This window comes from Balearica regulorum, chromosome 19 (assembly GCF_011004875.1).
Source record: "Balearica regulorum gibbericeps isolate bBalReg1 chromosome 19, bBalReg1.pri, whole genome shotgun sequence".
In the NCBI taxonomy this organism is placed as follows: domain Eukaryota; kingdom Metazoa; phylum Chordata; class Aves; order Gruiformes; family Gruidae; genus Balearica; species Balearica regulorum.
In genome coordinates, this window is record NC_046202.1 from 12,316,369 (window position 1) to 12,334,377 (window position 18,009).

The 18,009-nt window shown below is 50.6% G+C and overlaps 1 protein-coding gene across 1 annotated transcript in view; it reads left to right on the forward strand.

The window, feature by feature from the left end:
* The window catches only part of RNF43 (ring finger protein 43), a 60,907-nt gene that overhangs the window by 28,907 nt on the left and 13,991 nt on the right, over nt 1–18,009 (forward strand). The window contains exons 2-3 of the mRNA XM_075771703.1: nt 13,622–13,744; nt 17,916–17,990. Coding sequence (XP_075627818.1) covers nt 13,622–13,744; nt 17,916–17,990 — 198 coding nt within the window. The remainder of the gene's footprint in view (nt 1–13,621; nt 13,745–17,915; nt 17,991–18,009) is intronic.

The following is an 18,009-nucleotide window of genomic DNA, read 5'->3' on the forward strand; positions in this document are numbered from 1 at the left end:
CATGAGCCGGCAGCATGCGCTTGTGGCCCAGAAAGCCAACCGTCTCCTGGGCTGCATCCCCAGCAGTGTGACCAGCAGGTCGAGGGAGGGGATTCTGCCCCTCTGCTCTGCTCTGATGAGACCCCCCTGCAGTACTGCATCCAGCTCTGGGGTCCCCAAGACAAGAAGGCCATGGAGCTGTTGGAGCCAGTCCAGAGGAGGCCACAAAGTTGATCCGAGGGCTGGAGCACCTCTGCTATGGAGACAGGCTGAGAGAGTTGGGGTTGTTCAGCCTGGAGAAGAGAAGGCTCTGGGGAGATCTAATTGCAGCCTTCCAGTCCCTGAAGGGGCTACAGGAAGGATGGAGAGGGACTGTTCATCAGGGAGTGTAGTGACAGGACAAGGGGGTAATGGGTTTAAGCTAAAAGAGGGGAAATTGAGATGAGATGTTGGGAAGAAATTCTTCCCTGTGAGGGTGCTGAGGCCCTGGCACAGGTTGCCCAGACAAGCTGTGGCTGCCCCTGGCTCCCTGGCAGTGTTCAAGGCCAGGTTGGATGGGGCTTTGGGCAACCTGGGCTAGTGGAGGGTGTCCCTGCCCATGGCAGGGGGTGGGACTGGATGGGCTTTGAGGTCCCTTCCAACCCAAACCATTCTGGGATTCTATGATTGTGTGACTGTGGGTTGTGTGGCCTTAAAAAGAGGATGTGCCTGTACATTGGAAGGGGAAGGCGGTAAATGAACCAGGACTGGGACCCAGACACCCCATCTTTTGTGCCTCCTGTAGCAGCTGATGAGTTCAGCATCCCCAGGAGCCCGGAGCTGCATTCTCGGCATTCCTGCAGCTCCTTAGATGTCAGTGATGTCATCGATAGCAGCCAGGGAAGTGTGGATCCCAGAGGGCCTGAACTCATGTCTTAGCAAGTAAGCGTAGGAGGAATCATTTTTTGTAGTGTACTGCACTGTACTAGCAAGTTTTATTGAATCAAATCACAGCAAATATATTTGCATCTACCTTTCTGTCTCCTGGCAATACTACAACATCCAGCAAGAGAGATACCTCTGTCCTTCACCAACCACTCTCATACCTATTAAAAAACCCCTACATCTGAGCAATAAAACAATGGGCAGCCAGCATGTTATGTGATTAAAAAGCAAGTAATTTATTCCTTTAGCTATTCAATCTTCACCCTTGTGCCTGGGACCTGCTGACATGCATCATATTTCAAGCACACAATTGGCACCATGTGAAAGCATCAGCCCTTCTCTGGAAAGCATCCCTTGGACACTCCATCTCTTGTCAGCCTGTGAAGGAGGCATTTTGTAGTTTTTTTGCAGGACAAAAATCTCTTGTTTTGGGAACAGAGGAGCAAAATTTTAACATAAATTTCCATGCTTTTATTATCTGTCTTTTTCTACAAAGAGCTTTTGGAGGATGACATACCAGTACTGCTGCAGCCTCCTGGTAGGCATGGGATGCATCAGTTGATGCCGCTGGTGTAGCTGGGAGCTTTAAACCCCAGCCTGGACTGAAGCAGAGTTTTTTTAACAATGGTCTGTGGATACCTTGAAGCCATGGTAGCTCAGTCTGCAGATGGTCTACTGAACTGTATTAAAGAGCCTTTTAAAGCCTAAAGTTTGGCGGTGAGGGGGACTGATGGTCCATGAGGCATGTTGCTGTCTGAAATGGCGATACTGTGTTTTTCTTCTAGTTGTATTTAGGATGCTGCCTGTGACAGAAACTTCCAGGAGCAATGCACAGTGCAGAGATTAGCTTCTGCTCTCGCTGAACGTCCCCAGGTTTCCGTGGGGCAGGACTGTCAGCAGGACGGGGCCATCCTCTGCAGCCACGGTATTTCCTGCCTCGGAAGCAGTTTGCTCTGTAGCCTCAGTGCTGCTTGAATGTGGCTCTGTGTTACTCAGCTGTAATTAGAGCAGCTTGCCAGTTCTTGATTTCATCCCTTCTTTTCAACGGGATTTCCAGACTTGGTGCAGTTTGCCCCAGAGAGCCGGGGCTTGTTTTCTAACACAAATCTAGCCAGACCTTATACCTACACCTGCATTTTTCCAGCTACAAATAACAATGGAAGTGATTTTATCTAATCTCCCACCACCTGGTTTGTTCTTGTCCACACTCTTAGGCATGAGAGTGTTGAAAACGCTTTTGGCAGGAGCAGCTTTAAGCTGTGTAACCACCAGCACTAACACAACCACCCAGGCTACATGTAAAGAACGACGTATGGACAGCAGTGACCTCGTGCAGGGAAGGAAACCTGGATGGCTGGAGCTCGTGGGCTCTGTGGTGTCCTCTAATAACGTCTGGAAGCCAGCAGAGGCAAAGCCCCAAGTGATGTCCTGCAGGGAAGAGCCCACCCCGCACGGACCTGTGGGGCTTTAGGAACTTCTCGGCTGTTCCTGTGTCTCTACGTGACTTGGCGGACGGTCCCCAGGACACCTCGCCAGAGCAGATCTGTGACTTCCTAGCTCGGGCTTCATGATCGAGTGCCGAAGGCCCCTCCTCTACGCCGGCATTTCGGCGCTGCGCTTTGGAAGGACTCCAGGCCAGCAGTGAAGGGCTCTTTGATAATATCTGACGGGCGGGTAAGAATTTTGGGCAGCAGCCAAGGTACACATTGCCTGTAATCGTTAACTCGGTCTGTAAACAGTTCAAACGGCACTGAAGAGGCCGTCAGTTATTACATTAGAAAAAAGCCTTTCATCTCTCCGCTCAGAAGCCAGCCGTACAGTACCGGCCCCTGCTGAGCCGACTGTAGCTGCAGGTCTGCAGGCAGGGCAGGCCGTGCAGGCAGCGCTTGGTCATACAATGAGTGCCGCGCTGAATGGCTGACCTTCAAACCTTCGGCGCTGAAGCAATAACTAAATCATTAGTTTCCTTTTGTTCTGCACCTGGCCGAGGTGGTGGAGCCCAGGGATATTCAAGGGGGAGGGGACCAGGCAATGTTCCCCTCGGGGCGCAGCGCAGGCCGGGAAGTCTCAGCAGGGGTGACTCCTCCACCCCAGGCCCATCTCCTGCCTGCAGCTTTTTCCTGGTGAGCACAGGTTCAGGTGCAATCGTGACAAATGCCATCTTTCGCTTGTGACCAGATAAAGCTTCCCTGGACCATTGCTGGTTTGTCTGGAAATGGCCACAATGGTGGTTCAGGTCCACGTCAGGGCCCTGCAATCTCCAAGCAACAGTGGAGGCAACACTGCTGCTGAGCTTCATCTTCAGAAGAGTTCTAGTGGATTCTCCAGTCCACGCCACCCTCAGGAGAGCCCTATGGTCTCCTTCCAGGAGCTATTCAGCTCTCCTGGAGATGTGTGATGCTTCAGAAGAAATTAGGGTATAATCTGCCCCAAGGAGAATTTCCTTGTCAGTTTTTGCTCTTCTAGATCTGTTATCACTTTTCTGGAAGAGCAAGAACGCTCTTTCTGGCATCCACTTTCAAGGCTTTACTTTTGAAACCCACTGTAGAAACTTGCTGGTTGAGGAAACAACGCTCCAGTTTCTGTGGTAAAGTGATCTGGATTTGGGTGAGTCTTTGTATCTGGCCCATCACTGCAGAGTTGCTCTTAGGGTCAGAGCTGTCTCCTATAAAGGTGCTTGACACATCAGTTGTGGAACACATCATAGGTCTGTGCCACCCCTAAGTCGATCCCAAGTGACAATACAGCTTTGTGCTTTGAGTGGTAGGAAGGATGCCACCGGCCTGCCGTGCTGTCTGCACAGCTTGGGTTTTGCCAGTGCTTTGAGCTGTTGCTGAGGGACAAGACTTGTGTGAGTTTTGTGGAATAGTTTTAACCTCCAAGCCACTCTCAGCACAGTGCAGAAGGTCATTGTGTAAGAGGGCCTTGAGGTACGGAGATTGCCAGTGGTGTTGTCCCCCAGAGTGGTATATATACCCTCTAAGGTATATATAAGGTCAACACGGGTTGGATGCTGTTCACTGGGTTTTGAATCCAGACTGCTTGCAGTGTGCTTGGAGGCAGCAGGAGCGTGAGCTGTTCTGTGACTTGGGCCAGCTTGCCTTTACTTTCATTTAGTGGTATGAGTCAGGGCTGACCAGAGAACCTGCCTTTGCCTTTGATATTCCAAAATGGATGTGTGGACCAGAGAGAGAGAGTTTAACCAGACATCATGATGAAACTTTGCCAAAAATTCCCTTGTTGGCCCATACTATCATCACGGTGGATGTGCTAGAAGATGTGACACTTGCTTCCCCTGTGTTGGACCTCTCTGTCCATAGGAGAGCAAACTTCAGCAGAGCTGTCAGTAGGACAGTGAGGTGTGTAGCAAGAGTTTTCTCCAACACCATGGCCATGCTTGTGCAATTAGACGGAAAAGATCCAGACTTAGTGACTCACCTAAACCATCTAATCCTTCACATGTGGTAATCAAATAAACGTCCCTCTTGGGGTTCAGCACTTCTCTTTGTTGCTCACCAGCTTTGTAATGAAAGGAGAAGGAGATGCAGTTATTGATTAGGGACTGATTTGTTGTATCGAACCCTCGGGCACTGCTGACCTTTGAGATGGGCCAAAGACAGTGAAGCTCCTGAGATCGTATAAGGAAACAGGCACAGGAGTTCTGCATTGGCAGCTGGTAGATCCTCTGTCTCCTTTCCCACCTCTTGCCACTCCTTCAGGGGACTTGGATGGTTGTCTGAGTTACACACACATCGAGGTAGGACCTGAGTCTCTCTAAGAATAATGTGTTTGTTATCAGTGAACGTGTTTGTGACTCACATGTGGAAAAGGTGTGTTTGCTGTTATAACAGCTCTTGAAACTTTATGCAGGTAAATTAAAAAGCCCCATATCCTGATGGCTAAACTTCATGCCCAGGAGTCATGGAAGCTGCAATTTTTCCTCAGGTCCCTTGAAATACTCTGCCATTCTTTTCCTTTTCCAACCAGCCATTTCCATCTTCTTCACAGTTAACATCCACTTCATCTCCCTGCCTTATCCCTCCTCATTCTCTTTTGTCCTTCCAGCAGCATCCCACGGCACTTTTCAGCTCCGCTGTAGCTGCATGCCGGCCTCCTGGCAGCATTTCCTGTACCTTTGGTAGCGTCTGCTCATTCCTGCTGCTATGTCTGTGAGTAGAGTGACAGCTACATAGTGGAGTGATCTTGGTGTAAGGGGGGCTTCTGTTGAGCTGACAGAGCTGAAGGGCTAAGATAAACTGGGAAGAGCCTCTCTTAGACAGGAATAAAGATGTTCATGCAGCATAAGCGCTGGGGGAGACCAGGGGAGGGGGATCTGATGACTGAGGTGTCTCAGAGTAGCTGGCAGGAGGATTCCTCAAGCTTGCCCTGTGCCACGGGAGCACAGCACTGCCCTGCATCTCAGACTGAGCCTGCTAAGGGCCACCAGTGCTTCTGTGACTCAGCGTGTAACTGAGAAGACCGGGGAAGTGCACGTGCCCTGTTCCACCCTGGCCGTGCAGGGGTCCCTGGAGGTTTCCCTGGTGCCAGCAGCTGTGACAGTGTCTGTGCTCTGACACTTCTGGGAGATGCACATCTGCCTTTTAGAGCTGGTACATCTGCCCTGCTCCTTCCTGCGGCAATCCTATTGCAGGTTGCCTGTCTGTGTCCTGATAGACCCCAGCAGAGCATCTTGCCCAATAATTCCCACAGCAAGGTCAGTATTAGAAGCAAAGACAGGGAGGAGGCTAGTAGAACACTTCCACTTGTGCTTTTGAAGCCTATGAAGTAATGTAAATCTATGAAGGAATAAAATTGATTTAGCTCAGAGCCTCACTGACAGACTTCCAGCAGGGAAGAGGGTGTATTGAACCAGGCATTGATATCCACAAATATAGAAATGTCTGTATTCTGCCCTCATGAGCTCATGCTCTGTGACAGTGACGCAGCACAACAGGGTGAACCAGCAGGTCAGTGGGGAGTGAGCATCTCTGAACGGCAAGCAGACATGGCACGGTGATGCCCGAGATGCTGTGTACCCTCAAAAGGCCGTGGTTTGCCGTGCCTTAGGCTCCTTTGTTATCTCCTCACTGCTGCCAGGCTCCTTTCTGTTTTGTTGCTTTTCCAACAACACATTGCCATCCACTGCAGACTGTGACACCAATGGCACGTGCAAAATGGTCCTGGCATGAGTTGCAGCAGTGGGAGGGCTTGCTGTCCTCAACAAAATCATTGCACGCTTCTCCTGGCCTTGCACGCTTGAGTATTCCCTCAAAGTCTTGCGTGGGATTCAAGCTGCTGGCATGGCTGTGAGAGGGAGGGCAGGATAACTGGTGCTGGGTCACAGTCAGAAGTCACACAACTGTCCCCCATAGTGAGGCCACAGCTGGTTCTGCTCATGTTCTGCAGGAGCCCGTGGAGTGGAAGAAGCTCTCCTGGCTCTCTGGTACTGACCACGAATCTCAGTTTTATTCTAATATTTGATTTCTAGCCCAAATATTTGTGGCAAAAGTCTTCCAGCAGGGAGGTGAGCATGCAGCCCGTGGTGCTGCACCAGAGCTGGGACAGAACCCCCATGTCTGCAGTTCCCCGTGCAGCCCCAAAATGTGCAGGGAACAGCAAATACCAAGCGATGCTCCCCTGTAGCTCCCCAGCTGCTGGCAGCCTGTGCCCAGAGACAGCCTGAGCCGGGGCCAGTGTCTGCATCTTTGCATTTAACAGCTTTGCGTGGTCTCTTGTTCCATGAATTCTCCATATTATTAATGGTTTTATGTAGCTCTAACATATCGCATCTGTACTAAGCTGAAGAATTCTTGTTCACTTAATCTCTTCTTGTACAGAAATAGTGCCCTCTGTTTAAGATGGAGTATGCAGGACTTCTTGTAATATTCAAGATGTTGACACACTGCAGCTTTATCTAGTAGATTTTCTTTTTTTAATTTATTTTTTACAGTAATGCCTAACAGTCTATTTGCCTTTTGACTGCTTTGGGTAATTCAACAATGGTTTCCATAAAACTCTCTGCGATGACTTCAAGATCTTTCCTGTTCATTAACAGCTAACCTAGGGTTCATCCCTGCGTAAAATAGCTGGGTGCATTATTTTATATTTGCATTTTTTAACATCTTTTATCAATTTGTCACTCAGTATCATGAGATCTCTTTGCAGCCAGTTTTAATATTTACCAACTTGATTATTTATGTATTACTGAAAAACTCGGCCACCTCACCATTCCTCTCATTTTCCAAGTCCTTTGTGAATATTTTGGACAACACAGTTTACTTCTGGAACTGTCCTGGTAAGTTCACTCCATTGTAAAGGCTGATCTGCTTTTTTCCCTTCTTAGTTTTGGGTAGTACTGTATGATATTCTGTCATCTTCCATAGCCTTGACCTTGTAGGAGAAGAGAGGTGGAGATACCAGTGTACAGCATTAACGGAACTACCTTGATTCCCACACTTGCTGACTGCTTCGAGGAACCCCATGGGTCTGTGAAGCATTACATTCCTTTTCCAAAGTGCTCTTAGTTCTTCCCTTCTTTTCATGATGCTGTTTTTTTACCAGTTTTTTTGGTGGGATGATTGATCATTCCCTGCATCACTCATGACTTCTTCACATTCAGCTTGGTATTTGCTACCTGCAATTTTTCTGGTATTGTGATCAATTTAGTGATGAGTTATATGTTGGTGTTTACAGTTCACCAGTTTAGTCCATGATTTTTCTAGAGCCCTTTGGTGAACGCTCTCTTGTCCTGTTCTCTTCCTCTCTTTTCCATGCCAACCTTACTGGTTGGTTATAAAATTTTTACTGCCACTTCAAATCAAATCAATCCTTTTGACTCATCCCCCAGGAAGGAAGGGTGTGAAGTACTCTGAGTTCCCTTACAGAGAAAACTGAGGCTGTCAGGGACTTTGCTTCTCCGAATCCTTTTTCAGCCCTTGGTCCTAAAGACTCTTGTGAACAGAAAGGGGAACAGAAAGGTTTAAATGGTTCTTGGAAAAATAAAAAAAGGGAATAATCTCTTTTCTGTGGGCACAGTTGATTCAGTGAGAACCAACAGGCTTAGACTGCAGCAAGACTGATTCAGATGAGGCGTTATAAAGTACTTTCTGGTGTTGAGGAGAAGGCAGCCCTGGAGTGGGTGAGGAATCTCCCTTTTTGGAGGTCTTGAAAACAGGTTGAGCGAGTGTCTCTGAGGAATGTTTTAGGTCTGGCTGATCCTGCCTTCGGGCAGCAAAGTGGGCTAGATGACCTCCTAGGGTCATCTTTTTTTTCTACTGTTTTATAAATGAAGCCCCCAAGTGAGAATTGAGCACCTCTCTGTTCCTGCGCTTTCCCCGGGACCTTTCCACATCCCCCGCGTTTCTCCTGGCTGCTCAGTACAAGCTGTGAGTGGTGCTGGCACAACGGGAGCGATGGGTTGGTGAGAAGATAGAGGGTCTAGTGGGAATAAAGTGGGAAAGATGGCAAGGGTAAGTTAGAAAAGAGAAATTAAGTATTTTAGAAGTGGTATGGATGGAAAAGGTAGAAAAGAAGGAGATGCCATAGGGTAAGGAAACAGGAAAAAATAAAGTGGTAACAAGCCCATAGGGATGCGGAAGAGCTCTGCATCCTGTTGAAGCAGTGATAGGAGGGATGTGGTGACCGGGAGAGATGGAGTGACAAAGCCAGGTCTGGTTGATGGTGTGTTACAAGCAGTGCTGGGCCAGGGTTTGGGCAGAGTTGGTAGGGCTGAATCACCAGGTCCAAACCCTGTCAGGGATCCAGCTAATCCCAACCCCTCCTCTGGGATCCCAGCAGCACAGAGCCAGGCGGGGATCATCCTGGAGAAGGGTCTGGCAGAGCATCAATGCGAACAGGGAAGCCCCAGCTGGAGCAGCACTGCAGGATCCAGCCTAACACCCATCGAGGTGTTTCTGCAGACTGGGAGCCCCTGGAGCAGGCAGTGCTGCTTCAGGACTGTGGTGGGATTTAGGTAGTGTGCACGAGACCTCTTTAATTTTGGATATGAACATACCTCCTCTCTCCAGTGACTGGATTTTGCCTGTCCTTTGTCTACTAGATGAGAGAGGCTTGCTGTAAGAAGAAATGGCTTCGTGGTTGTGGCAGTCGGTGCTACAGAGGTGCCCAGCCCAGCAGAGTGGGGGATGTTCTGCCTGCAGAAACCCTTTTCTCCTGCCATCAGCCTGTCTGCAGGCACAGATGCATGGGTCTGGTTTCAGAGGGAGTGAGGGATTCTGACTCTGCAGCCAGGGCCGCCTCTTGGGGCATAGGTCCTCTGCATTGAGAAATCTCATAATATTTGGTTTTTCACATCATCCTTAGATTATTTTTTGAGTCTACTCTTGTCCTGTGAGCACGATGTGCAGCTATGATCGCTCACTCATGGTGCAAGTGTCAGGGGCAGTGGAAGTGCCAAGAAATGAGGTTGTAGGACGTGGACAGTTAAGAGCCAGGTCTTGCTGCTTTGCTGCTGCTTGAGGAGTTGTCTGTATAGCACCAAATGGGAGAAGAAGATGGTAGAAAGAGAGGGAAGAGGTGGCCTGGAGCAGAGACAAGTGGAGCATGTTGCTTGGGTGGATGATGTGTATGTCCCTTGCATGAAGAAGAATCCTCCCGAGCTGCCCCCCTGGTCACCTTGTGCAGAGTGCTGAGGAAGGCATCTGGAGACTCTGCCTCCAGAGGTGATTAGTGTCTGATAAGGGACTCATCACAGAATAATGAGGGGGCCACTAGTCTGCCTCAGCTGCATGGGCAGCTGCCCACACGAGGCGGGTCTCGGCCGGCAGGGATCCTGCGTGGCTGTTGCTCCCCTGGTGCTGTCTCGGCTGCTTCCATGCCCTTTGTGGGTACAGTTGTGTCCCGGCAGGAATGCCCAAGGCAAAGGAGCCTTGCTTGGCCAGGGAGGTAAAAAGGAAAAGACCACAGTGCCCAGTCTTATTAGAAAATTAAAGGGAAAGCTTTGGTGCATTCATTCATCAGCATGTTTCCTCCAGATTTACTGACTGAGTCCTCCTCCAGAACATCTGCCAGCATATATGCTCCCCAGGCTCATTTGGAGCTGCAAAAACTTGGTTTGTTGCTCTTATTCCCAATGTTTACTGTTAATGCTGCCATCAGGCCCAGCAATCCTCGTCACAGAGGCTGCTCCATGCTCAGCATGCAGGACTGTCCCTTCCCCGTAGAGTCACTGCCCCAGGAACATCACAGCACCCCAAGCCATTCCCACCCAGGGCTGGACACAGCTCCAGGCAGCGCTGGGTGTGACTTCTCCAGTGCCGGCGGCCAGGGCTCCTCAGGGCTCCAGGAGCAACCCAGTGAAGGCTTGATAACGCTGTCAGGAGGGTTATCTCTGGATTATTAGAAGTATCACGAGACATGCTCTTTGCATTTCCTGTTTTGTGTTTTTCTGCAGTTATTTAAACAATATATTAACCAAAAGCTGGAAAACTCCCAGGCAAGGAAACAAAGTATGAAAGTAATGACATTGGTCAAGTCAGTGGGATCACGGGCACTTCAATGCCACGTTGGTCTTGGTGTGGGCAGCGCCTGCTGTCACTCAGCTGAAGCATGGAGTTATCTGGAGCCTTCCCTGAGCACTCCCAAGTCATGACAGATTGGATTGCTTCCCTGGAAGCCTGAATTTCTAGAGTTTATGGTGCTTGGCATGGTACAATTGAACTCTCTCTAGTGTCTTCAAGTCTGAAGTCTAAATTACATAGCATTTTAACATTTTTATTCTAATATTACCATGGATTAGAGAGGAAGACTCCAAGAGAAAGATGGATGAGGGACTGCCAGTGAAAGGCACACAGCAGTTCATCAGTGCCAAGCTACCCCATGCAATATTTTGAAGTGTAGCAGGTTATGTTTTAGCTCACACTCGTGGTGCCACCTCTCACACCTCAGTCTCCGAACTCCTGAAGGTTAGGTGAGAGTCTGGGGTTTTGATTTCTTTATATCCCTGTGAATGCAGGTGTTACCTACCTCAAAATCTAGGCAATTTGCAGATGTCTGTGGTTGTGAGTTTGTTGGTTTGTTTTAAATCCTCACCATTTTAACTCTCTGCCATGGCTTTTGTAAGACCTATTCTTGTTCTGTAGCCCAAGACTTACTGCTACAAAATGTAGCACTACGATTTTGTAGTGCCTCCTGACTTTGCAGTGCCGGCGTGTTTGTGCATTCGGAATTGGTGCCGGGTTGTATCACAGCAGGGGCTGCACAAAACCACCCCCGTGACCGCCTGCCTTGTGCTTTTCTAATGGCCATAACCATGCGATCCAGGGGGCAATCTCTGCAAATGACCCTCCCGGGGAAACCCCGATGCCTGCGGGGTCAGGGTGGGCAGTCAGCACGGGGGGCTGGTCGGGGATGGGGGATAACGGAGCTGCGGGCTCCGGCAGGAGCCTCCCCCCGGGCTCCAGCCGGGCTCCGGGGGGGCCTTGGCGGCGGCCCCGGGGCAGCCCCCGGCGGGGCTCAGCCTGCGGCTCGGCGGGGAGGGGCAGGATCCGGCCAAGAGCCCCACCAAGCGGTGGCAGCTCCTGCTGCAGCCCAGGGGGCTTTGTGCTGGAGCTGTTGGGGTGAAGACCGGCATGTCTTGGTTCCAGGGACGGTGGGCTCTGAGCTGGTGGCGAGATGCAGGGCAGGATGCTCCGACCTGCACCTGGACCAGGTCCGAGCATGGAGCACACAGCCCCTGCAAATTTTAGTTCTGTCCACCCCAATGCCTCCGGTTGCAGGGGCTCCGACAGGCAGAGGTCTCCTCTCCCTGTGCCCAGGAGGGCCAACAAGAACATTTTGCATCTTCAAGTGAGCAGAAGTGCAGCTTGTCTCCTTCGGATTTTGAAGGCTCCCATACAAATGGCTGCATCTGAGCGAATCGCCTACACTCCTTTATTGTCAGCAGCAAGAAATGGGCATAGCGCATCTCTTCCTGAAGAACATGATTAAAAACAGCCTGGGTGAGCCATGCTCCCTTGAAGGACCTGTTCCTGCAACCCGCTTGGATATTAAAAGGCAACATCGGCGTGGCTGAAGTAAGGTGAAATGAGCCCTGTTCTCTATCTCCCCCACAGCTGGATTTTTGCAATAAGCAGCTGGCAGGGAGGAAGAAACATCATCTGGCTGTTTCCGGCTTGCTCCGTTCCCCAGCTCCTGCCAGCCCTGCATCAAGGGGTGGGCCCACATCTTTGGGTGCCCTGGGTCTGTGTGGCATATGCAGCAGCCTGGGGACAGGAGCAACGCTGCCACAGCCCCAGGGGCAGCATGGGCATGGCCAAGTGCGGATGGAGAGCGTGGGCTGTCCCTGGGCTGCTCTGACAATTCCTCCCCATTTTTAAATCTGCCAAAACAACAGCCTTTTTTTTACAGCACTGGGATGCTGTTGCAGGATTGCCTGCAGGGTGGGCAAGCTTTCCAGGCATGCTTCTGGATGGACACCAGACACAAAGCCTGCCCTAGTCATCCTGGTTTATAACATTGAGCTTTCTTGCTTGGTTCCCACACTTCCACACACTGATGCAGTAACAAAAGCTGTCCAACAACCTTAGTATTTACAGGCTTTTCTGTACCATAACCTGTGTGCTTCATACACCACAACTCGGTCACAGAGCCAGCCAGCTCTGTTAGGAAGAGCTGAGAGGGCTCATGCAAGATGATGGGACTGCCAAGAGGGAGCCAAGAGCCAAATTGCACTTTCCTTCGACCTCCCGCCATCTAGCACAAGACCATTGTCTCTCCACTGCTAGACTGAAAAATCAGCAGCAGTTACGCACTTTTGAGGCAGGGATCTGAGCAGCACTCAGTGGATGTCATCATGATGGTGAATGCACAGGAATGAGGTGCAGCTGCCAGCAGGACAGGCTCACTTCCACTGGGCTTTACCACCAAAGCCAGAGTGCCGCTGGCAGGGGTGAGCCCAACAGGTTCTGTCCCCTTCTGTAAGATGCTCCGCAGAGGTGTATACCCAGACCCAGTGCTTCAACCCCATCCCGTCTCAGCTCCCCTCTGCCAGCAGTTTGGCTCAAGCTGATGAACATTTTTCCAGGACTCACTGGGGATGTGGTTACTGGGATCTTTTCTTCTCCTTTCTCATTCCTGGTACTTCTCTACCTGCTTTCAATTTTTTCACTCCTTCCTTTGGCTTCTCCTCTCCAAACTTATTATAAAGTTATTGAGTTGGTGGCTGAGAAACAAGAAGTGCTGAATCTTTGAGGGCACCAGAAGTTTGCTTTTGTTGTGGTCCCTTCGCATGGCCCAGAGCGGCTGGCAGGGAGCAAGCTGGCTGCAGGCAGTGAGTCCTGCACCCCGGGACTGTGGAGGATGTCGGCAGTCCTTGCAGCACTGGGATCTGCACTGCCGGGATGCTTCATCCCAGAAATGAAGGGCTGTGGTCTCATGAGCTGCTCTGGCTTTGAATATCTGTGACTGGGACAAAGTCAGACCTGTGTGCAGCCACCAGAAAGGTAGAAACTCCACCTTTCTCTTGGGCATTTTCCTAGTGGACCAAAACTTTAAGAGTGATTTGCTTTTTTGTGGCATTCAAAGCCCCACTGACACTCGGACAGGGCCACGGGATGTAGCAGCAGAGGTGATGCCCAACACAGGGGTGTCCCACACCCTTTGGGCAGGTCCTTAAGGCACAGAGTTTGCAGTGGGCTTGAGCAACCCTTTGCAGCACAGAGTCCCAAGATCTGAGTCTCCCTTTGCTTTTGTCCTGCAGTCCCACCCGCTGTCCCTGTGCAACACCAGCGAGGATGAACACACCGAATCGGGATTCATCACCATTGTCAAGCTTGAACAGCCGGATCGGGATCCCAACCCCTGCCTGTCACTGGCGAACAAGGTATGTGCAAAACCACCCTGAATGTCACCAACCTGGGAGGTGAACCCAGGTGCAGGAAAGAGAGCGGGAGGAGGCAGCAGGGTAGGAAAGAGCTGTTGGAAGGACAAAAGGACATGGGTAGAGCAGGGTCCTCAGCTGAGGGGGTCCTTTGGGAGAGATGCTGTCCCCAACATCCATCCCTCCTTTTTGCACTGCCTGGCTTTGTAAAAGGTGTGGAGTTTTCCCTAACCTGACAGCTCTGGGATGCTCAGGCCTTACCCCAGCATCCCATACGCTTTACTGCCTGGCAGCCTCATGCCCCTCCTGTTTTGCAGCCTCCCATTGCTTGCTGGCCTGTTGGGGGGATTTGTGTTTCTCTACGTCCTCTGTCCTGTGCAAAAACATGGACACAGAAAACATCTTCTGTGGTCCTATCTTTAAAAATAATACTGTAATACTTCACTGGATGAGGCATGTGAAGAATCAGCGCTGAGCAGTTCAGATAAACGCAAACCAGACGAACTAGTGGTGGGACGTGACTCGTTAACAGTGCGGGCCACCATCTGCTGTGGAAAGGCATGGGAGATCTCAGAGGTCTTAGATCAGGTCTCCTGTGAAAGAGGTACCTTAGTGAAACAGCAGTTACTGTGTCAAAAGCTAGGTCACTGGTACAATTCTCCGGTAATAAGGAAGTCAGGTAGGAACGAGGGTCATTTTAAGCCTTAAAATCTTTATGTCTCTGATAAAGCTGCATGGATAAGGCTAACATTAGCTTTTCCTTCAGTGGTTCACTGCATCCTTTTATTGTCTCTCTACTAAATGTTGTGTTACTTTCCACAAGCACAGAAAAAAACTCATTTAGCTCTTCTTGGCTTTATCTGGATTGCATTCAGGTGATGCCACCCGTTATCTGCTTTCTGCCGGTGGTGACATGCTGGAGACAGGGACCTTTTCTGTCCTCCCTGTGGCTCAGCTGAAGGGGGCAGGCAAAATTTGTACCAAGCAGTTGTTCCTGCACAGCAGGGTTTTTTTCAGAGGCTGTGGCAACAAAAGTGAGGAAAGGGATGTGATGCTGTGATGGCTTTGCCACCTCAGGGCTGCTTTCCCCCAGCTGTGTGGGCAGACAGGCGGCACTGCTCATCCCTTTCTGGACCAGGGTGGAAGCCTAAGTTTGGTTTGCTGCTGCTCTGGAGCTGATGCCAGCTGTTAGCACAAGCCAGGACTTTGTGTGCTGGAATTATCAACCTGCTATCAGTTGCCTCGCATCTGGAAAATGGCCTCATCCCAGCTGTGGGTGCAAATGATGTGCGAGGATGGTGGGATAAGGAATGAAGCCAGTGCAGCTTGTGACAGACGTGAGAGCAAGGGCCGTGCAGGTGCCTGAGGGAGCACAGCTGGGCACTGGTTTAAAAACTGGTTTGCTAGTTTTGTCCTTAATCTTTGAGTCTCTGATCGCAGTACTGGAAGTACCAGTGTGTTACTGAGTCCAGGAATCAGCTGAGTAAGGTCTGCACAGGGAGGAGAAGACATGCTGCATTGCTGCACTGCTGCACTGTGGTCATCCTCACTAGCCTTCATCCCTTCTCCAGGACCATTAACCCCCCCAAAGCAAATAAACCCCTCAGTTCATTGCTGTGCTCGTGACTTGATAGAGCGACAGGTCACTGGCCATAATGACTGAAGTCATCATTGCACTGTTCCCAGAGCTGAATCCAACACTGGATTTTGAGATCCAGCTGAGCGTGACATCAGTTGCCATCCTGCTTGCAGGCAGTCCTGCTCCAAGACCTCACCTGGGGAGGCTCACAGCTCTTCTCTCCCCAAATAGGACTAGTTTGGCCATGAAATACAGGCAGATGCTCCTTCAGCCGGCCACATCCCAGGATCCTCCTTTTGCCTTGTACCCTGGTGCTTCCATCCACCCACAACTGCTGTCCTCTATGCTGTCTGTCTGCTTCTTCATCCCCCTGAAGCCTCTGCCAAGCTCCTTCCCTCCAGCATTGTACAGATATCTTACTCAAAAGCCTTGGACAACGCTTCTCCTCAAAAGCTGAGATATTGCTGTGGGATGCGGCTGGTGCTTGCTGGAGTGGGAGCCTTGTTTCCCTGGCATGTGTTTCTTGCGGTGGAGCTTTGCATGTTGAACAGTGCTATATCAATGATGATAAAGACAGCCATGTGCAAAGTGTTATCATAACCTCTGCTTTAGCTGTCACCCAGCCAAGCAGTGCACACAAACAGCCCCCTCCAGCCCAGCATGAGGATAACTCCACCAGCCACCTGATGCACTTTTCTGCTCCTCCTCTCTTAAATTCTAGTTCTGCTTCAGCATCCGCAGCTAAAACCAGTAGGGAAGGTGTCTGGTCTGCAAGGGGAGAGAAAGGCATGGAAAATACCCCTGGAATCAATTCAAAGTGATTTATTTTTCTTTCTACTACATCACTTGTAATTTTTTTGGTGTATTTTTTCCCCTGAGTGGACCATTGATTACGAGTCTGGTTGACAGACTGCTGAAACCTCCTAAATCATCCTGTAAATACGTATTTGCACCAAAAGTCTTTCAGTCCTCAAAGAGGGAGGTCAGCTGTGCCATGTGGCTGAAGAGATCTGATGCAAAGACAGCAAGCACTCAGAAAATGATTGTGGGAAGCAGGTTACGAATAGCTTGAACAAAAGTTGTGTCCTTTGCAACAGGAGTTGGGAAGATGTTGGGAAGAGTCACTTGTCCAGTCTCAATTGTTCATTTCCCCATCCTTGGTGTCTTTAGCAGGATAAAATCTTTGTAGAGCTGTTCATTGTTCATCAAAGCTTGACTGGCTCCAACGAGTGGCAGTCACTACCTGAAAGTCCTGTTTCTTCTTTGGTGGTGGCAAACCTGAAGGCTCCTTTGATCCCAGGCAGGACCCCAGTCTCTGATCCCTGCCCCAAGCCTCTGATCCCACTTTTACAGCTTCCCCATCTGGTATACCAAACCCAGGAGTGTCAAATCCTATCAGCGATTCAGAGCCTTCCGCCCTGCCTCCTTGACCTCCATGGTCTGCCCAACCATCTGCACATCCATTCACGTCCTCGTCCCTGTCCCCAGACCCAGGCACCCACCTCTGTCACCCAGCTCCTCCCTGATGAGCTGCGTGGAGGTGACCAGCACCTGCAAGCAAGGGATGGAGCTGAACCTACTCCACCGCTGCTCTCTGCGCCGGGAATGCCCCTTCCCTTCACTCAGCCAGCGCCCTGCGTTTCATATTGCAGCTGGGAAGCAGCGGCACTGACCTCTGGCCCCTGAGCTGGGGTTTGGCAATGCAGTGGGTAAACTGCCGCAGCAGCTCCCGCAGCTCCCTGTTTGCACAGGCGCTCGGGGACGCGCAGATCAAAGGGCTCCGCATGAGTAACAGCGGCCCAGCCCTGCACTTTGTTCACGTTCCCGTCTCCCTTTCACAAGAGGCTGCCTCTGCCTGCCTGGAGGGCTCGAAGGGGTTGGTGGGAGAACGGGGGTGACCCCGTGAGGTCCTCCAGGCAGTGTGCTTTGACCTCGCCAGGGTGGCATGTCTATTTGTTTGGGTAGGTCTCAAAGCTGTCCTCCTCAGACTGCAACAGATGGTGGACTCGAACTGTAGCTGTGAAAAGCCATCCTACTCCTAATCCTAGACCTGACCTGCAGCCCAGGCATGGCCTGAGCTTCTCCCTGATGGATGTGGGAGACAGGGATCAAGGAGAGCAATGTGTACAGGAGTCAGGCCCACAGACAGCCCATGGCTGGGCAGCCATGGTGAGAAGCAGGGACTGGCAGAGGTTTCTGCTGTCCTGGGATGGGAGGGTTGCGTAGTGGTCAGCAGGGAGAATGGGGCTGCAGATCCCTCCCCAGCAAAGCCAGCTCTGCAGCAAAGGGGCACATGGCACAGACAGCTGGGGCACTTGGTGTTTAGGTTTGTGGGTGTGCAAGCACACCAACTAATTTGCCTCCACAGCTATAGGGAGAATCTGTCCATGAACCACAGAGCTCTAGCAAGAGCAGGCATTACAGCTCAACGCAAGTACAGAAAACAAGGTGTAAATTATTTTCTGAATCTAAGCATCAGGTGCTTCTTTCTCCTGTGAAGAGGCAGGGAGGCAGATACATATCCAAATGGTGGATGTTAATACAGATGTACAACATAAAATGTATGTCCACTGAAGCTTCTGTTCTTTTGGACAGGCAAAGCTGGCGGGGGAGCGTGGAGCCCGTGCGATCCTTTTTGACATTACGGATGATGAAAGCGCTGCTGATCAGGTACAAACCCCATTGATAT